Source organism: Poecilia reticulata, chromosome 10 (genome assembly GCF_904066995.2).
Source record: "Poecilia reticulata chromosome 10, P_reticulata-male-v2, whole genome shotgun sequence".
Taxonomy (NCBI): Eukaryota; Metazoa; Chordata; class Actinopteri; order Cyprinodontiformes; family Poeciliidae; genus Poecilia; species Poecilia reticulata.
The window spans coordinates 23651732-23669567 of NC_088839.1; the positions used below are offsets into that span (position 1 = coordinate 23651732).

The following is a 17836-nucleotide window of genomic DNA, read 5'->3' on the forward strand; positions in this document are numbered from 1 at the left end:
AAGGAATATTTAGCGTGTGAACTAACAAAATATGCATTCATGAGTGTTTTTAGAGAGAGTCTAAAGTATTTGCCAATTTAACAGTTCACATGCGGCTGTGGTCCCTAACTTGGGGATACATTGCATTTTTGTGTTTAATCAACAGGAAATGGGGCACTAATACTATATTTAATATTTTGACTTATTAGGGCATCAAATAAGAATTAGCAGTGGTGTGATTATTTCTACGTTTCCCTTTGGGATGTCTTGGGCAAATTGTCATTTATATATCAGTAGCATTTGAGGATGATTTTGTCTAAGTAGAAAGGTCTTCGTTTGATTTTTTATTTTTTTTTTAAGGTATTTCGACTTCCAGCCAAAGTCTTTAACATCATCCTTACGAGTTTTTCATAGCAACTTAAAAAGCTCTTTCGATTCTAACAGTTCATGTTATGTATGTAGATGTTGCATTTATCACGTCTTTTACCGCTTTTTATCCCAACAATCTAATTTCAGACTCTGGATTGTAATACACACCTTTCTGTTTGGAGCTTTTCGACAAGATAACAAGTAGGAGTTGTATTATTAATCAGGGCTGTTTTAAAAAGTCAGTTGTCCAGTGACAATAATCAAGCGCACTAACCATGATTTTGGAGTTATCTTATTTTTTTCTGTGTTGATTTATTTTGGTTTGCTCTTCTCGTCTGTTTGGGCCCAGATTCTGGTTTCTTTGTTCTGGTTCTTTGAGTTTTATTTAGAAAGCCTGTTTTGTTGTAGACTTGCTCTTGTCACACACCTGGCCTTTGCTTATTGCGCCTCACCTGATCTCTGTTATTCATTATCTCTCCCCCTTAGTGATTGTGCTGCCCGAACCCCAATTTGCTTTGCACTCCCACCTTGTCAGTGTGATCCTACATCTGCTCTGCTCGCCCCTTTTTATTTAGGTTTGCAGAGTTGGCTGAATATTTATCGTCCTGCCCTGCAGTGATTTGTTTTTGTTAATAAAAAGAAGTTTACTTTAGTTCTTCACATTCTTGCCTCCTGTCAGAAAGTCCGCACACTGAGGTTTGACAGAATCACTAAGCTAACACCGGTGTAGCTTTGTTTTAAGCTGTTTAGTTGAGATCCATTTGTTGCATAGCACAGAAATTTTGTAGCGCCAAACGGGTCCTGAAACCCACAGAGGGACAGTTATGTAGCCTGCTCTATAATGCAATATTGTGCACATTGTGCTCCGAAGCTTTCAGGAACAAAGCTGCTCGCTGAGCCCTCATAAAATGATAAAAGTGGTTTATATACTGAAATCAATCCTGAGACAAACTTTCTAAACACAACAGAAGTGATCAGTCAAACATGAGGTGGGACAGAGTCTGATTCGGTCCCCGTTGAGCCATGTACTAATATTTTCTTTGCACATTTTTGACTTGTTCTCACTTTGCAGGCCATATCAGTGATGAACTTTGCGATGTCCAGACTGAATAATGGATAGCACTCGAGGCAAACAAATAAGTTCAGATAGAATAGCAGCACATCTCTGCTTCACAGAGATGTGCTGCAGAGAGCATTTTCTGTAAATTAACAGAAAATGCTCTGAGAAATCTGTAATATAATGGATATTTGATGTAAGCATGTCTTGTTTGTGCATATCCCAGTAAGGATAACAATCCAATCAAGTTAAGTGAGCAGAAATGAACAAAAATAAAATTGAAAGAAAATTGCTTCTCTTGAACATATTTTTTTTCATGTTCTCTGGAGATTATACATGATTGAAAGTAATGCATTTCAGTGGTTCTTAACCAGAGGATTACAGCCATAAATATTATATGAATACGTCCTCCTCAAAGTTAATGTAATCATTGAGTACACCGTCACATTACATCTGGGTCTGAAAGGATTTGATCTCTTTCAGTGGTTATGGGTCACGCAGTAATGTTCATTACTTCGATGTTCTAGACAATAAAAAATGATCAAAGGTAATCTGAAGCTTCTAGTGTGACAGTAAACAGGATCTTTTTGTAAATGTAGATTCTAGTTATTGGTGTTTGTAGAGATTTATTGTGGATTTGGCCAGTTTCTTTAATGAGGTATGGTTTTTTTTTCATAGCTTCAGGACAAGCTCTGTATGTGCACCATCTAGTATTTTTATAGCTATTTCTTCTTTGTAAACTTTTGGGGAATGCAGAAGGCAAGCCGCAAATGACCCGAAGTCATGCAGGAGGGGACAGAGAATGATGGGCTGTCTGGGATGGAGAGAGAGCCCAAAACATTTAGTGCATTAAGAACCTTGAGGGGAACTATATTATGTTGCAACTTGTAGTAAGACTTATGGTGGAGGGGAAAAATTGAGTGGACAATCCCTGATCTTTCTGTTTTTCACCCAGAAACACATAGTTACCACCATGCTTTTGCTGCAATGCAGTTGAATTTGTCGTTCAGTCTAAAAGGCTCTCAATATGGTGTCTTACTTTTGTATCCCAAACACATCCGGCTGCTTTACATGTCAGTATTCCTCCTGAAAACTGTTAGATTTTGCACAGCTTGAACGAAACAATCAGATTAGAAAACTCTGGGTCAAATGCTTTTTCTAAGGGAATTTCTGAATGTTGTACTGTTTTTAAGAACGCACATCATAGCTTCGCTCATTACAATTTGATATCAGCAGCTTATAAATTGACTCTACTTGTTTATAAGATAAATATGAGAAATGTGGCACAAGGAGTGTGGTTGGTTCTTATTTAGTCACAGATTAAAGAAATACCTCACCTCGACTTTGTTTGCTTCCTCAGGCAAATGCATCTCATCTCTAATTGAGGGCCTCTTACGACTCACTGAGTCAATACAAACGGCTTTAATACTCAAACCATTATTATTTCAAATCATTGTCAAAAAGGCGGGATAAATCATTGACTTATGCCCCGTTAATGCTGGAAAATTGCTTCATGCATTTTGCGTCACTGACAGTTAAGGGCCCGAAAACAAGTGAAGCTAATGGCGTAATCTGGCTGCGACCACTCGGTTCCTCAACGCCGCCTCTCGACTCTGCTCCCGGCTTAGACAAACAGGCTCATCTGCACTGGATCATTTGCCGTCTCCTGATACGCTGCGGTTCATAGGCAATTATCTCTCTCGATCCATTATCGATTACAGTGTTATCTTACTTGCATTGCTTAATCTTTTGGCACAGTATAATAGTTGCTCACGTCGGGCCTCGGTGCAAACTGCTTAGCGCCGAGAACATTGGTTAGGATGGATGGATGCTCATTTGTGTGTAAATGGTTGCCGTTTAAAGTCAGACTGATGCAGAATATATTCAGTGTCAAGCAGAGGGCATGGTTGACTATACGTGTTATTGTTCCAGGTTAAAGCTGGGAAAAAGCAGAGTGTAGTCCAAGGGTTCTAACTTGATTTTCAAAAGTCTAAATCTGATTTCTTGATGAGATGAAATACCTTGAGAGCAGATATTTTTTATGACGTTTTCTTCCAACATACAACTTACTGCTTTCAGTCAGCTTCTGAGATCTGGGTCTTGATGCACAATGCTTGATTTTTTTTCTTTATTGGTTCCGTCTTTTTTCATAATTCCACGTTTTATTAAGCAGATTATTTTATATAGAAAAAACATTATTGTGTTTTTTGTTGATTACGATTTCAACAATTCAGTGGTATAATAATCCAAAATACATCTTCAAATGTAGACTTGAAACTGATTATTTTGGATTTCCTCTGAAGGTTAAAATGGGTTTTAGAAAATTGCTCTAATGTTCTACCTGCATCTTACCCAAGGAGCCACCTTTATAAAGTGAACTTCAACAGGGAACCTATTAAGTTTGAACGCTGGTTTGGTCTGATGTTTTTCTCTTCTCCCTTTTTTTTTTTTCTTCTAGTTGGGTCAACAACTTTGGCCATGAAGGTCTCGGCCTTCTTCTGGAAAATCTGGAGAAGCTTCTGGACAAGAAGCAGTAAGTTCACATGTCCACTTTTAACCTCTGTGTCATTATCTAAAATCTTACTAAAAAAACTTACTAATCTTTTACTTTTTTTTTTTTTTGAAGGCAAGAGAATATTGATAAACGCATCCAGCATAAGCTAATCCAGTGCTTAAAGGCTTTCATGAACAACAAGGTTTGTATGACTTAATATTAGATATCCTTAACTTATTCTTTAGATTTTAATTATTTCATTACTTGTATTTCCAGACTTTATACCCATTATTAAATTTTGTCCTTCCCTTCCTCCTTCCTTCCTTTTTGTTCTTTCCTTTTTTCTCATCTTCCTTTCTTCTTTTGTGTCCTCTGTTTCCTTTGAATTCCTTCCTTCCTTCCTTCCTTCCTTCCTTCCTTCCTTCCTTCCTTCCTTCCTTCCTTCCTTCCTTCCTTCCTTCCTTCCTTCCTTCCTTCCTTCCTTCCTTCCTTCCTTCCTTCCTTCCTTCCTTCCTTCCTTCCTTCCTTCCTTCCTTCCTTCATTTCTTTACTATATCCTTGCATCCTTCTCTTCCTTTCTGTTTGTCTTTCTGTCTTTCATTCATTTGACTACGTATTTTAAGTCCACCCATTGTAAAAAATATATACCATTAGCTTGCAGTGGACTTTAGCATTTCATATTTTGAGGCGAATGCAACGTACATGGAGCTCTGAAAAGCTGAATCTGGAGAAACGTTTGTGCAACTTCGGTAAATGTGTAAAATTAGCACAGGTGGTAAGGTTTCCAACCTTATTTGCATCTTGTTGTTCACCGGCTGGGGATAATGAAGCAGTAAACTGGAGCTAATTTCACCATTTAAAGTTTCTGAACTTTTAATTATCCCCTTTTTGGGAAAGTCTTCCTCATTTCTTGAAGTGGCCCACATTTCAAGGTTAGATGCACTATTGATATTGCTGCTTGTGGAGCTAATCCCCCACACATGGTCATCGGAACCCAGTCGTCCAATTGTGCTGAGACTAAAAGGTGCAGGAGACTATAAGTATTCGTCCCTGCAGTCCTGTCCTGAATTAAATCAATTTATCATCCTTGCCGTTTTCTCCCACAGCCTTAAAGTGTACCTCTTTAAAAGAAGATTAAGTCTAAGTACAGCTTTTTGTGTAATTTATATTTTACTCAAAGTGAAAGTTCTCCATGAATGTAAATGCTCTCATTAACTTACACCCAATGGATCTGCTCTCTGCCTTGGCTCATCTCTTCTGTGTTTTACAGTATGGACTGCAAAGGATCCTGGGAGACGAGCGGAGCTTGTTGCTGTTGGCAAGAGCAATTGACCCCAAACAGACCAACATGATGACTGAGATTGTCAAAATTCTGTCCGCTATCTGCATTATTGGCGAAGAAAACATGTAAGTTGATTGTGTTGAATCTGATCAGTTCTTTCCGTAATCTGGCAGAAGCCAGCCACTCTTCTCCACAGAGAGTCTTGTCAGATAATGAGATTGTCACAGTTTTAAAGGTCAGAAGCATTGGTTTTATTTGTAGGTCTGCAGAGTTCCATTAATAAAAGGATGTTAATAAAATCTGACTTGTACGATCTACAGTGTAGAGGGGAAAAAAGGCACTAAAAAGTACATTGACACAGGGTCTAATAAGTTTGAATGATCTAGAGAGACTTCGCTAGAAGACGTCCTTACTTCAGGGACGTTCACAGATAGACAGTAGGTGGTGCTTGACCCTTTTTCATCAGCGCAAAAAATGCCCTTCTTATTTTTCATTTCTTTTTTTAATAGTGTATGGTGTGTGGCCCAAGGTAGCAATTCTGAATTTAAAAGCCTATTTAATCAGTTCCTCCACTTTTTTTTTTATTCTGCCTGACAAGACTCCCAACATCCCAAAGGCTTCGCTACTTTATTAGAAAATTGTATTAGTTTATTTAGTAATGAGCACTAGTTACATAAGTTTTTCAAGAATCTTTTTTTCATTTTTGTGAGTGCATATACTTGTGGTTTCATGCTCTGCACATGGTGTCCTTTTTTTTTTCTTTCATTTAAACATCTTTATTCCAAAATGTATGAGAAACTCTATACCAGGGATGATCAGCATTTACGAGCCAGAGCTCGTCTTGCTTTGGTCTCGAGCTGCAAAACCTAGATGATGCATCTGAAACAACTTTTCTAATAAAGTTGAATAATACCTGCTGCATAAAATGGTGAGTTTTATGGTTAGTGAGAGACTGTCATATTTATTTTTAGGTGTGAAAACAAACAAAAACCCCCATCAAACTTTAGAAGGAAATGATAAAAACATGCTTTAAACTATGTGGGTATTGCTCAGAAACTGTAAAGGAGTTGCTAAAATGTGCCTCTTTTAAATTAATATATTACTAATATAAAGTGACTATTTGTATTTTCATGCAGGAGCAAGGATTTGTGCTGTTCAGTTGTGTGCTTTAGGTTATTACGCTCCACATGTGTACCTGCAAAATCATGCGTTTTGAGGCCTCAGTGCACCACTCCACTCCTGATGGGCGTTCTTCAAAGCCTTTTTTTTTCTTTCTTAAAGAACGAATAAGCTTTGAGTATGCATCCTTTTAAAAGTAAATCTATATTAATTGTTAAAGAACTGATTCCAGGCTGGTCAAATCAATACGTGTGTGTGGTTTAGTGCTTTCTGTTGTAGTCTGACAGTAAGGGATGCACTTTGTCTAAACAGCAGGATATATTTTAGTGGTACAGCCCTTTAATTGCTTGTGTTGCCATATCATTTTTCAGTAAATCTTAGCTGGTGTGTAAGCTGAGCCAAACCGTTTGAAATCTGTGCTGAGGACAAAAATAGGAAGTCATGGTGCATCTTTACTCTGCTTACACCTCCAATATTGAACAGAAAGGATAGAAAATACTGCCGTCGCTGTTCTTTTCCTCTAAGTTTATTTTTATATGTTTTAGAGAGATTACACACCACTGTTAATATCCATGCTGTGAATCATCATATATCTACAGATAACCCCAGTGCAAAAACCACACTGTTCGGTGCAGCATTGTCTGTTTACTGTGGACACAACTTGCTTGACAGCCTTTAAATTGGAGTTATGTGAGCGTTTGTTGTTTCCCACTGGGCCGGACTAGAATAACAACAGCTCAAAGTCGAGTCTTTATGTAGTCAAGGAAGTAAACAAACCCACATTTTCCGTTAAGAAAACAGCTGAGTTTAGCAAATGCGTCCTAAATTCCTGACCATTTGAAATGGGGCTCTGAGCTTGTCATTTTCATGCTGACTAAACAATTTCCAAAACAGGTTTCATGTTGCAGAGAATAAATTAGTTTTTTTTTTTTTATTCCAGAGAGTTTAACTTTGTCTTCTCAGTTGGTGGTTTCAAAAATATCAAAAAAGTATCATGAACTTCTCCTATAATATGTAAAGCTTTCAAACTTTGGCTTAGGACAGTGAAGGACATTTTAGTGTTGCATGCAGCAATTATTTTCTGAGTTTGGGATCTAAAATAAAACACAATTTTAGTTAATTGGTCAACTTATTGGCAATTTATTTACAGTTTCCTCAGTCTTAAAATCTACAAATTAAGGTTATTTAGACATAAATCTCAGAATTTAACATCACTAAACATTTTTCTTTTGTTTACATTGTTCAGGGCAAAAATATGGGAGAGAATCTTGCCTGGTTAGATGCATGTCTGATGGTGACAATGAAAGTGACAGAATCTTCATTGCAATGTTGTTGTTCATATAACTGTTTCCTCCCATTACGTCTGAGCCTTTCTGTCCTGTCGCGTCGGAGCTGTACAAGTTCACCCTGAACAAGAACCTAGTTCTAAGTTTGGTTCATGCAACATAAACCTTAACCATAGTTCATCACCTAAACATTGTGGACTAAACTAGCAATCCCCAAAATTATCCAATTCTCCTTTATTCATCATATTTTTATAAAACATACTTTAAGACAAAGTAGATCATGTTGCTGTTCCAACAGGACGTTCAGCATTTTCAGTTTGGCCTTTGCCAACTTATGTGCATCTGTTTAATTCCCAACCTTTCCCTGTGCTCAGCTAAACCGTTTTATTTCTCCAAATTCTTTATTTATTTTTCTGTTTTAATTCTAAAACAAAATGACTGAAAAGTGGCTTAGTGTGCACTTCATCAAAGTTTTTTAGAAAATTCCAGATTCAGTTTAATAACATCAGCTGAAAAAAAATGTCTTTATGGAGTGCGCTTTTATTTCAGCCATAACTTTTATTTCATCCATAACTACGTATCTCTAGTGCATCTTCAGGACTCATCTCTGTGGTGCCTAGTCTCATTCCCTGCCTGGAACATGCTCCAAGGCAGTGACACAGAACTGGACCTGCACATTATCATGATTTGCATAAGTAAACAAACTACTCGACTATTATGTTTATATTTAATTTCAAATGTAATAAAATGGCCTTAATGAAAAAACGTATGTTGTTATTTCAAAGCCAAAACAACATGTGTTTTGGAACAACTTCGCTGCTTGGTAAAGCAGTTAATAACATTTTCTGCAGCTGTAAAAGGCAAGAATCACTATATCTACTATGCGCATAGAAAGCCTGAATGAGGAGTACTTGCATAATTAACTAATATACTTTGCAGTATTGATGTTGTGTACAGTGACATCAATTTACAATCTATCAATTGAGACTGGAGTGTTAACTTAATATTGTTAGGTTTATTAAAGAGGCGGTCTCAAACTTTTGTCTTTTAGATCCAACTTTAGATATTTTAATGTTCCTACAAGCCTGGATAAAAATGGCTAAGATTGCCTAGCTAATTCACTTGAATCATAATTTAATTGTCATCGTATTGGAATTTTTTTTTATTTTATTTTTATTTTTTTAGAAAATGTTATAAAGCTAAGGTGCCAGAGCTTTTTGTCAGTCTCCTCTCCTCACTAGCATCAGGTCATGTTTCAGTGACTTTGCCCCCAAACATTACAGTCGCGCTAAGAATGTCTCTTAACGGAAATAACAATAAAGAATTGTACAAGGATGAAAATGGCTACATAAAGGAAAGTTCCTCTGAATTTCAGTCTGTAGCAGTTTAACAACACACAGTCAGGGTTTCTCAGGCCAACCAAGATAAAGAAGTTATCTGCTGAAGTGAGCAAAATGTTGACATATTACAGATCACAACTCAAGTGAACTTGTGTTCAACTTACAACAACTTTCGCAGGTAGATGCGCTCGAGTCATTAATCAGTGCGCTGATGCGGTTCATGAGTAAATTAGTTGTGTTCAGTTCAGTCACCACATAGGTGTGATATAAACACACACGCATCACTGCTCGTATAATCTTATAGTGGTGGTATACACCTCTCTGTGTCTCATGATACTTTATTCACTCACACCAGTCACTCAGATAATTTAAAAATAGGTTGAACAACAAGATCTTTGCCACGATGATATCCGTGCTATAAAATGTCCGGATCTTGTGGAAGTGACAGCCGAAGGAGCTGAGGTGTCGTCTTCCTTTTTTTTTTTTTCTTCTTCTTCTCCGAAACTTCTCTGCCAACCGGTGCTGAGAATCTGACTCATGTTAGGCACCGTTTTTGGCTGACAGCATCAAAAGAGAACACGACAAGTTAAGCAGATCTATCTCGCCTGTTTTGTAGCTACGTCTGAACTGGCTTTAAAGCTGCTCAGTATGCAGCTCGTCATGTTTTCAGTGACTTTGTAATGTCTATCACAGGGTTCTTCCCTTTATCTCCATGTAAGCCTTACTCTGCACATGCGGTCCTATTGGTCAGACATGATGTCTGCTAATCACAAAGGTAGTGCAGGATGCAACAGCAACTGTGTCTGGTATGTTTGATTAAAGACGTGCATTGCAAAAGTCTTCATACCTTTTGAACTTTGTCACTTTTTAGCATATTACAACCTGGATTTTAAACATATTGTGTTGTACATTTTGGCTGAAAGACAAAATGCTCTTTTCTTTTGAAGAGCAATACAATCACCCTGGGACAAATCTTTGTAGAAACACATTTCTGTAAAATTAATCTTTTGAATTATCGAGGACAAGGAACACAAACTAAGAAATCACTTCAACCCTGTGATTTCTTAGTTTCTTACCCCAAACTGGACCCATGTTGAGGCATCCAGAATTTCAAGAAAACTAAACTCTGTCCACCGAAGGAGGAAAGAAGAAGAACATCGTCATTCCATGTGGGGATTTGGTATCCGAGAAACTAATAATGTTTTTTTCCAAGCATAATATTCTTGTTCATTATGAACCCAACAACACTCATAGACTGATTCATCCCAAGGATAAAACGTCCATACACAGAAAACAGAAGAGTAAAATTATCCTGTCAAGGTCTGTAATGAATTTACATCTCAAGAACAAGGAAAACTTGTTTGAAGACGGACAGAGAATATAGTTAGTCTGACCGTTTGGATCAAAGGCAAAACATCTTCAAGAAATAATATAATTCGATTAGCTAACCCAGTGGTTCTCACTGCCCTGCATGTTTTAGACATGTCTCTATTCCAGCATTCCTGATTCAGATGACTGAATGACCTCCTCTGCATGGCATCAAGTGCTGCAGATTGTCATTTCTCATTGAATCTGCTTCAAATCAGGGACATTTGTAACGGCACAAAATGTGCAAAGTTCAAAGGGTATGAATACTTTTGTAGAAACCTGGTGCGTCACCTCAGTTTTCTTTTCTGGAAAACTGAGGGGAAGATGTTTCTCAAAACCTCCATCTATGCCAATTTCTCTGGCTCATTATTTGCCTAATACGGATGTGATTTTTCTCTGAACATTCAGAGAATTGCTCAAAGGACATTAGTTTACTTCTGGTTTAGTGTGTGCTGGTGACGACAGTTTAGTCTGAAATGATTAAGTAGTCTAAAATGAGCTGCCTTGAGCAGTTTTGAGCACAAATTTACTTGGACCTTTCAATAGCTTTGCTTTCACATTAACAAATACATTTATTACAAACACTTTAATAGACCGCATTTGCAGCAAAAGCCTATCATTTTGTTCAAGCTTCCCTTAACAAAAGTGAGATCGAGTCCAAATGGGCTGCTGGTGCGATAGCAGCAGATTTAACATGAGTGAAAAAAATAAACGATCAGCTGCACTGACCAACACACGAGAAGAAGAGACGGGTTTTTGTTTGAGCTTTAAATTGTGAAGAAATGTCCTGTCGTTAAAGGTTTTAAAAGTGTTTTGTTTGGTTGCTTTTTCCCCAGCCTGGATAAGATTCTGGCTGCCATGACAATTGCTGCAGAGAGGAACAATAAAGAGAGATTTGCTCCAATTGTGGAGGGACTGGAGAACCACGAGGCCCAGCAGCTCCAGGTGAGTAATTAGGCATGCACACAGCACAAACAAAAACAACAAGCAGCGTGATGATCCAAATACCTCAACACTGCTCTGCTGTGATGTGATGCAGTAGAAAATAATTGATTGGAAACCCAAAACTGAGATTAAAAGAAGTATTATAGGAAAACTCCTGCTTTGTTATGCACAGTTGACGCAGAGCGGACCCGGCGTACAGAACGTGTCATATTTCTTCAAGATCCTAATGGGAGCAGACATGACTCAAATTGACAGTTTTGCCACTCTGTGCTGTGTTTGGTCCATTTATACCTCCATCGCGGCTGTATTACCACATCTTTCATTGCTTCTGTCTTCATGTCGACTTGTCCACATCAAGCTCCCCCTAGGACATGACAAGATGTGATCAGGGGGCTATTATAATCAACTCAATGCTCCATTGCCACTTCTTTATTAAAAGAAAACACCTGCCTCATTGAGCACCTCCACTGAATGGCTCCTCTCTTTTAGCAAACCCATAAAAAAGATGAAGTAAAAGAAAGATATTGAGTTTGTCTTTCTTTCTTTGTCATATTTCCCCTTCCTCTCGCTGTTTCTGCTCATCTTTTTTTTTTTCTCACATCCCACAAATACTTCCTCTTGCTTTTTTCTATGTTGCTGTCAAGTTGAATCTCGGAGGACTATGTGAGAGAGGCCAGCAGAGCAGCGTACCTCTCCTCATTTTCACCAGTGTTCTTTAGAAACAGGAAAACAACTATCTAACAGCAACAACAACACCACTCAAAGCTCTCTTTTTTTTTTGTCCTTAAGAGTCCAGAGCAAGGAATTACTTAAGGAATTAGATTAGCTGCAGGGCATGAGAAGTCATGAAAAAAAAGTCATGAAAGAAATTGATGAGGCGGGTGGCGGAGGAGAAACAAGATATTCTTTTATTAGTAGGCTGTTGTTTTTCCTTTAAATTTTGCCATTAATGAAATGAAGCTCTGCTAATTGTGGAGTAAATTAAAATGCTTTGCTGATACAGGGGTTTTGGGGAAATTAATAGACTTTAAATCCAAAGGCCGTGATGTTCTGCACAGCTAGACTTGGCTAATGTGATTAAAATGTGTTTTAGTGTAGTTCAGGCTACAGCTGAACAGGAGGGGAACTCCCCTTTTCAAATTTGTTACATTTTCCAGCTATTAGTAGTTTAACTACAATTACGATTTCTAATCAAAAACTTTACATTTTGTATGTCACTTTTAATGTAACATCATGAACAAATAAACTGAAAATTCCCCAGATTATGTTAAAAATAAACACTAGGTTACGTGAGTGAAAACACCCTTGAACTAAATTTCATGTCCTGTGAATTATTTACGGCATTCAGACTTAAGTTCACACCTGCCATCATTGATCTTGATTCTAATTTACCTGAAAATAAAATTCGGCTTCATAAGAACGGCTAGAAACTAGTGATCCGGGTCGATCCGGCTGATTCTAGTGATGTGATGCACTCAGACCAGAACCTTCAGAGACGCATAAAGAACCAGAACCAAACGTGAAGAAGCAGCATTCAGTTTTCATCTAATCTGGAACAAACATCCAGAAAAAAATTCATTTCAATCAAGACTAAACCTCCATCCCATTGCTTAGAGCTCCCTTTGATTAATAACTGGAAAATAGATTAGTTTTAGTCTGGATTGTAGCTTTCCACTGCTTTTCTTTATCCTGCTACTCTAATGTATTGTTTCTTTTTAGATTTGTTCAGTGTGTTATGTTTTGATCATATAAACCACGTTAAGCTGCCCTGTTGCTGGTGCTATATAAAGAAACCTGATTGGACTGGAACCTTTCTTCAGATTTGCATCCTTTAACTAAACTGTTAAATTACAGAGAGACAACAAAGGACCAAAATGCTTTCCTATATAAATATTTATATATACATATTTATGACAGAGATAATTTCTATAGGGTAGAATAGGCAAATATACCCAGATCCAAATATAGTGATGGATTTAACTCAGCAAAGAGTTTGTTCAAGGGTTACCAATTTATTGCGCCTTTAAGTTTTTATACTGTTGTTTAGCTTTTCAGGTTAAATTATAGAAGGCAAGTGTCACATTAAAGCCGGCAAAAGTTTTAAAATGAGCTGAAACTGTAAGATCATTTTTACCTAACATTTTAACTGATATCTTTTGAGATGTGCTGAAACAGGGAAGTTTTTTGGTGGTGGTTCTAAGTATCATGCAAGCAGAACTAACATGGGGAATTTATGGTGAAATTGTAAAAACAAACTGAGTAGAAAAATATATAAAAATGTGGCAAATTCAATTTAAAGGTTAAAAATCAAAATTTGCATCAAGTAAAAAAAAAAAAAAGCAAAGCAACATATAGACCATCCTAGAGGTTTAGATGTTTAAATAAAAAAGTTTTTCTACTCTATTATTCTATTTCTATGTGGTATGTAAAAGGTATCCAACAGTATTTTTGTACAGAAAAATCAAATAGGAGAGCATTTGTATTTCCAGACTTCTTTATCTTCCCTATTGTTTGGAGATGTTTTGCAACTAGTCATTTTCTTCCTCCCTCCATCCGAGCCTTAACTTTCTTCTTTTTGCAGATTACAAATTTAAACCCTGTCTGCTGTAGAGATGTTTCCCATAAATGTATAATGTGTTATGACATTCGTATTTTAAGTCTAACTAACTCAAAGGGCTGTGAACTTTAGAAAGTTCAGTCTGGAGAAGTCTTACATTTTTCCTTGAAAAGCTTGACCATATATGATTATATTCTTTGTATAGCTTCATCACTTATTCTTGTTTTCCTCATCCAGTTCTTCACTCGTAAGAGATTTTGGCCCAGAGGTCCTCAAACTGACAGTGAGAGGAAGCAGCAACAGAATACAAGGTTTTAAGTCCAACAAAACCGGATATGACAGCCCCAAAGAATCAGCTCAGTCGTGACTCTTATTAATAACACATAACAACATAGAGTGTAGGGTCAAGGTTTAAGAAGACAGCATTTCCGATTTTGTCCATGGGAATCCTTCAGCCTTTTATCGATTGTCTGTCAAAGGAAAAGTGCCTCATCCGTGGCTTGCTCCCTAGAAACACCTTACTTCTCATTATATTTCATCTGCTATTTCCTCCTCCTAACCCACACTCATCCACCCTCCCACCATGCACACAAACTCTGTTTTCACTCTTTCTTCTTCCAATAAATCCATTAATAATGCACGTCTGGTCAATAGCCTCACAGAACTGGACTGTGTTCCTCATTTTACCTGATTCTTTCTTTACTTTTGTCCTCGGTGCTGCAGTCAAGGCTCTGAAGAGCAATAGTGACCAACAAAACACACCATTAAGCAGTATCACCTCCGTAGCTGAAGAATATGAAGATTACAGACGGGAAGCAATTCATGTTTGTGAATTTATGCATGTATTTGTTTAGTTGCCACCCCTTTTTGTCTGTTTATGTGTTGTAATTTTCTGTATAACTCGTTTGTAGAATGTGAGAAGAGGAAACGGACCTGCTGAGTAAAAGTCTTCACCCACTTCAAAATAAGAACATGAATATAAACGGCTAACTACATAAGTTAACCAAAACTTTAACGCAAATTTTGAAGTTTATTCAACTGTTCATAAAACAGTTGAATAAGCTTAAAAAAAAACCAATCAGCTCTTTTGTTAGAACCCTAGCAGATTAGTAGAAGTGGGGCCACTACAGCTGCCTAAATTGTGACAAATGCTGCCTATCACATAGCAGTGTGCAGCCAAGGAGGTCATGCCAGTCTCGCGGCATCATGTTGTTCTACTGAAGCCTGTTTTTTTTTTTTTGTTTGTTTTTTTAATGAAGGAATTAAAGTTAAATAGCCAAATATACATTGTTTCTTCAAACTCCATTAATCCCATATAATAAAGGACACCAAACTGTAGTCAATAGTAGATTAATCCGTTTGGTGTTGGCAGAGAGGATTTAACAAGTCACACGTTTAACTTTGCTGCTCAGCCTGCAAATGCATTATTCTTACAAATAATTACTATTCAAAGAGAAACAAACAGGCTTTCCAACGGTATGGGGATTTGCTGCCAAGTAATAACTGACTAAACACCAAATGTTCTTACTTTTTATGCTTGATATATTTAGAGATGCACCAGTCAATTGGAAAGAGATCTGAAATGGACCGATTCCAATTTTGATCTGGGATCAGATGCTCATAAAATCATTCTTTGCTTCTGTTTCCTGTTTATCAGCACATCTGACAACAGCATTCACTTTCTTAATATTTAATATTTAATATAGATCACATAAAGGTCACAAATGCTGTGATGCACATAGGGATATTCTTGTGATTTGTTTTTTTACAGTTTAATTTAAAACTACTACCTCTGTCAAAGAATATGCAGTGGCTTTTCTTTTCCATGTGGTTTAGTCTCTAAAGAGGGGTGGGGGAACTTAAAAATCTGCAAATCTGCAATTCAGCCTGGAAAGCCAAAATGTTAGGCTCCGTTTTGCTCATATGTTTTATTATTTTTACCATCTCCAGGTCGCCTGTATGCAGCTGATCAACGCCGTGGTCACTTCGCCTGACGACCTGGACTTCCGGATACATCTACGCAACGAGTTCCTCAGATGCGGCTTAAAGAAGATCCTTCCTGTGAGTCGACAGAGAACAACTGGCAGTCAGAGTTGGATCAGTCCTGACTTTATTGAAGAGGAATGAAGTGACCTAAATATTCAACGTATTTTTCATCTGCCAAACGAGATCAATGAAGAAGTTTAAGTCAGTTCGGCTAAACTTTACCTCATCAAACCAATTATTTATTACTTTGCTTCGATGAAGCAAGTCTTTTTCCTACTTTTGCCTTTTGGAGAAATCTACTCACTGATGTGCATTTTGAATGTTAAATGTAATTAAACTAGATTTAATTATTTTTCTTTAATGATTTTTGGAAAGAAAAAATGGGAGTGACTGCACAGGAAAGCTTCAAAACAATTGGTGTGATTAATAGTAGCAAGGGCTTGCGGAGAGCGCGGTGCGGAGCTCGCACCTCTGCACCGCGCCGTCATTATCGGCAACCTCACCGTACACGGCTTCACACGAGCCGAAGGCGAGCGAGCTCCGGCTCATCACTCAAACTCTCATTTGTTGCAAGTGGGGTGAACGTGTCACGGAGCCAGTTGTTAATAAGTCATCCCAGCTGCTCCTGTTGATTTTTACGGTCATTACTTTAATTATCTCCATTTCTGCCCCCTGATATGAAAGAGCCTCTGTGTACAGTCGTTTATGAATCCCACATTTGCCACTTTTATTGCCCACATTCAGCGTGACACTCCTTCATCTAATTATGAGTTATGCTCAGGAAGGTGTGTGTCTGTTGGCCGAGAAACGGTGAAGCCCGCCGAAAAAGAAAGTGCAATTTGTTTTGTTCTGATAGTCCTTGGCCGCCTGCGTTTGCCTCCCTTCTTCTTCTCCCTCCTTTACTTTTGTGTGTCATTGTGCATCTCCCTGCAAACCAGTGTTGGTTGCTGGAGACAGATGGTGCACCCCAACAATGTGCAAGGTGATTGATACCTACAGAAATTGGGTTACATTTGGCTGTGTCTCAGCGCATAAACCCCACTGCTGATGATTCATAGGAAAGTGGTAAAGAGCAACTCTGTGTCCCCTTGTGGCTGGTACAGGTGTGCAGGAATTGGTTCTGTCTGGAGCTGTTGGCGAGAGGGTCGGTGCTATCTTAGTTTTCTTTTTTTTTTATTCCAAGACTGCTATTGCAAAAGTTTTTCACATTTTGTCTCGCTGTATCCACAAACTTCAGCATATTTAACTGGAAGTTTTGTGATAAAACTTGACAAGACTGGATGATTGCAGTATTTGTATTAAGTGATTTGTAGAGCCAGTTTTAAAAGAAAAACAGCTGCAGGTTTGTGCAAATTAGCTCAATTTTGGTCTGATTTGATGAAAAGAATCTAGACATATATTGATTGAATATGATTTAGGTCTGGACTTTGACTGGGCCATTCAAACATTATTATGCTTTCATCTGAACCACTCGGCTACAGTTTTGACTATGTTTAGGATTTCTGTATTTGGCTCCATCAAAAGCTTTCCCACAGCATGATGCTGCCATCACCAACACACAAAATCCCAGTATGCGACTTTGTAGTTTTTAGTTGCAACATGACAGAATGGGAAGACTTTCAGTGAGGTGTAAATACTTTTGCAAGGCATTTTAGTTGGAAGATAATGTAATAGCTACATTAGCTGTGTGTTTTATATTACACTGTATAAAAAAACACTTTTAACTCTTAATACTTCCACTAATTTCCAGGAGATAAAAAAGACAGAGGAGCTGGACATTCAGCTGAAGGTGTTCAACGAGAACAAAGATGAAGACGCCATCGAACTCTCCCATCGCCTGGACGACATCCGTGCTGAGATGGAATATCCTTTGGTCTTTTGTGTTGCCACATGGAGGCGTGATGTATATTCCTGCAGAACTAGCGGTGTGCCGGTGCGTTTTGTCGGTTTTGGTCCAGCTTTGCAGACTAAATCCGCCCCTGTGGCTTTGTTCATTAGAGGAGGATTAGATGAGTCAAAGCACAATATCCTGCTCTATCCCCAGACAGGAATAC

At 37.9% G+C, this 17836-nt stretch overlaps 1 protein-coding gene across 8 annotated transcripts in view; it reads left to right on the forward strand.

Moving 5' to 3' along the window:
• The window catches only part of diaph2 (diaphanous-related formin 2), a 456529-nt gene that overhangs the window by 125049 nt on the left and 313644 nt on the right, over nt 1-17836 (forward strand). For all 8 annotated transcript variants that reach the window (XM_081611702.1, XM_081611700.1, XM_081611701.1 and 5 more), the window contains 6 exons: nt 3864-3938; nt 4032-4101; nt 5170-5306; nt 11131-11239; nt 15747-15857; nt 17533-17645. In XM_081611702.1, the coding sequence (XP_081467828.1) occupies nt 3864-3938; nt 4032-4101; nt 5170-5306; nt 11131-11239; nt 15747-15857; nt 17533-17645 (615 nt within the window). The remainder of the gene's footprint in view (nt 1-3863; nt 3939-4031; nt 4102-5169; nt 5307-11130; nt 11240-15746; nt 15858-17532; nt 17646-17836) is intronic.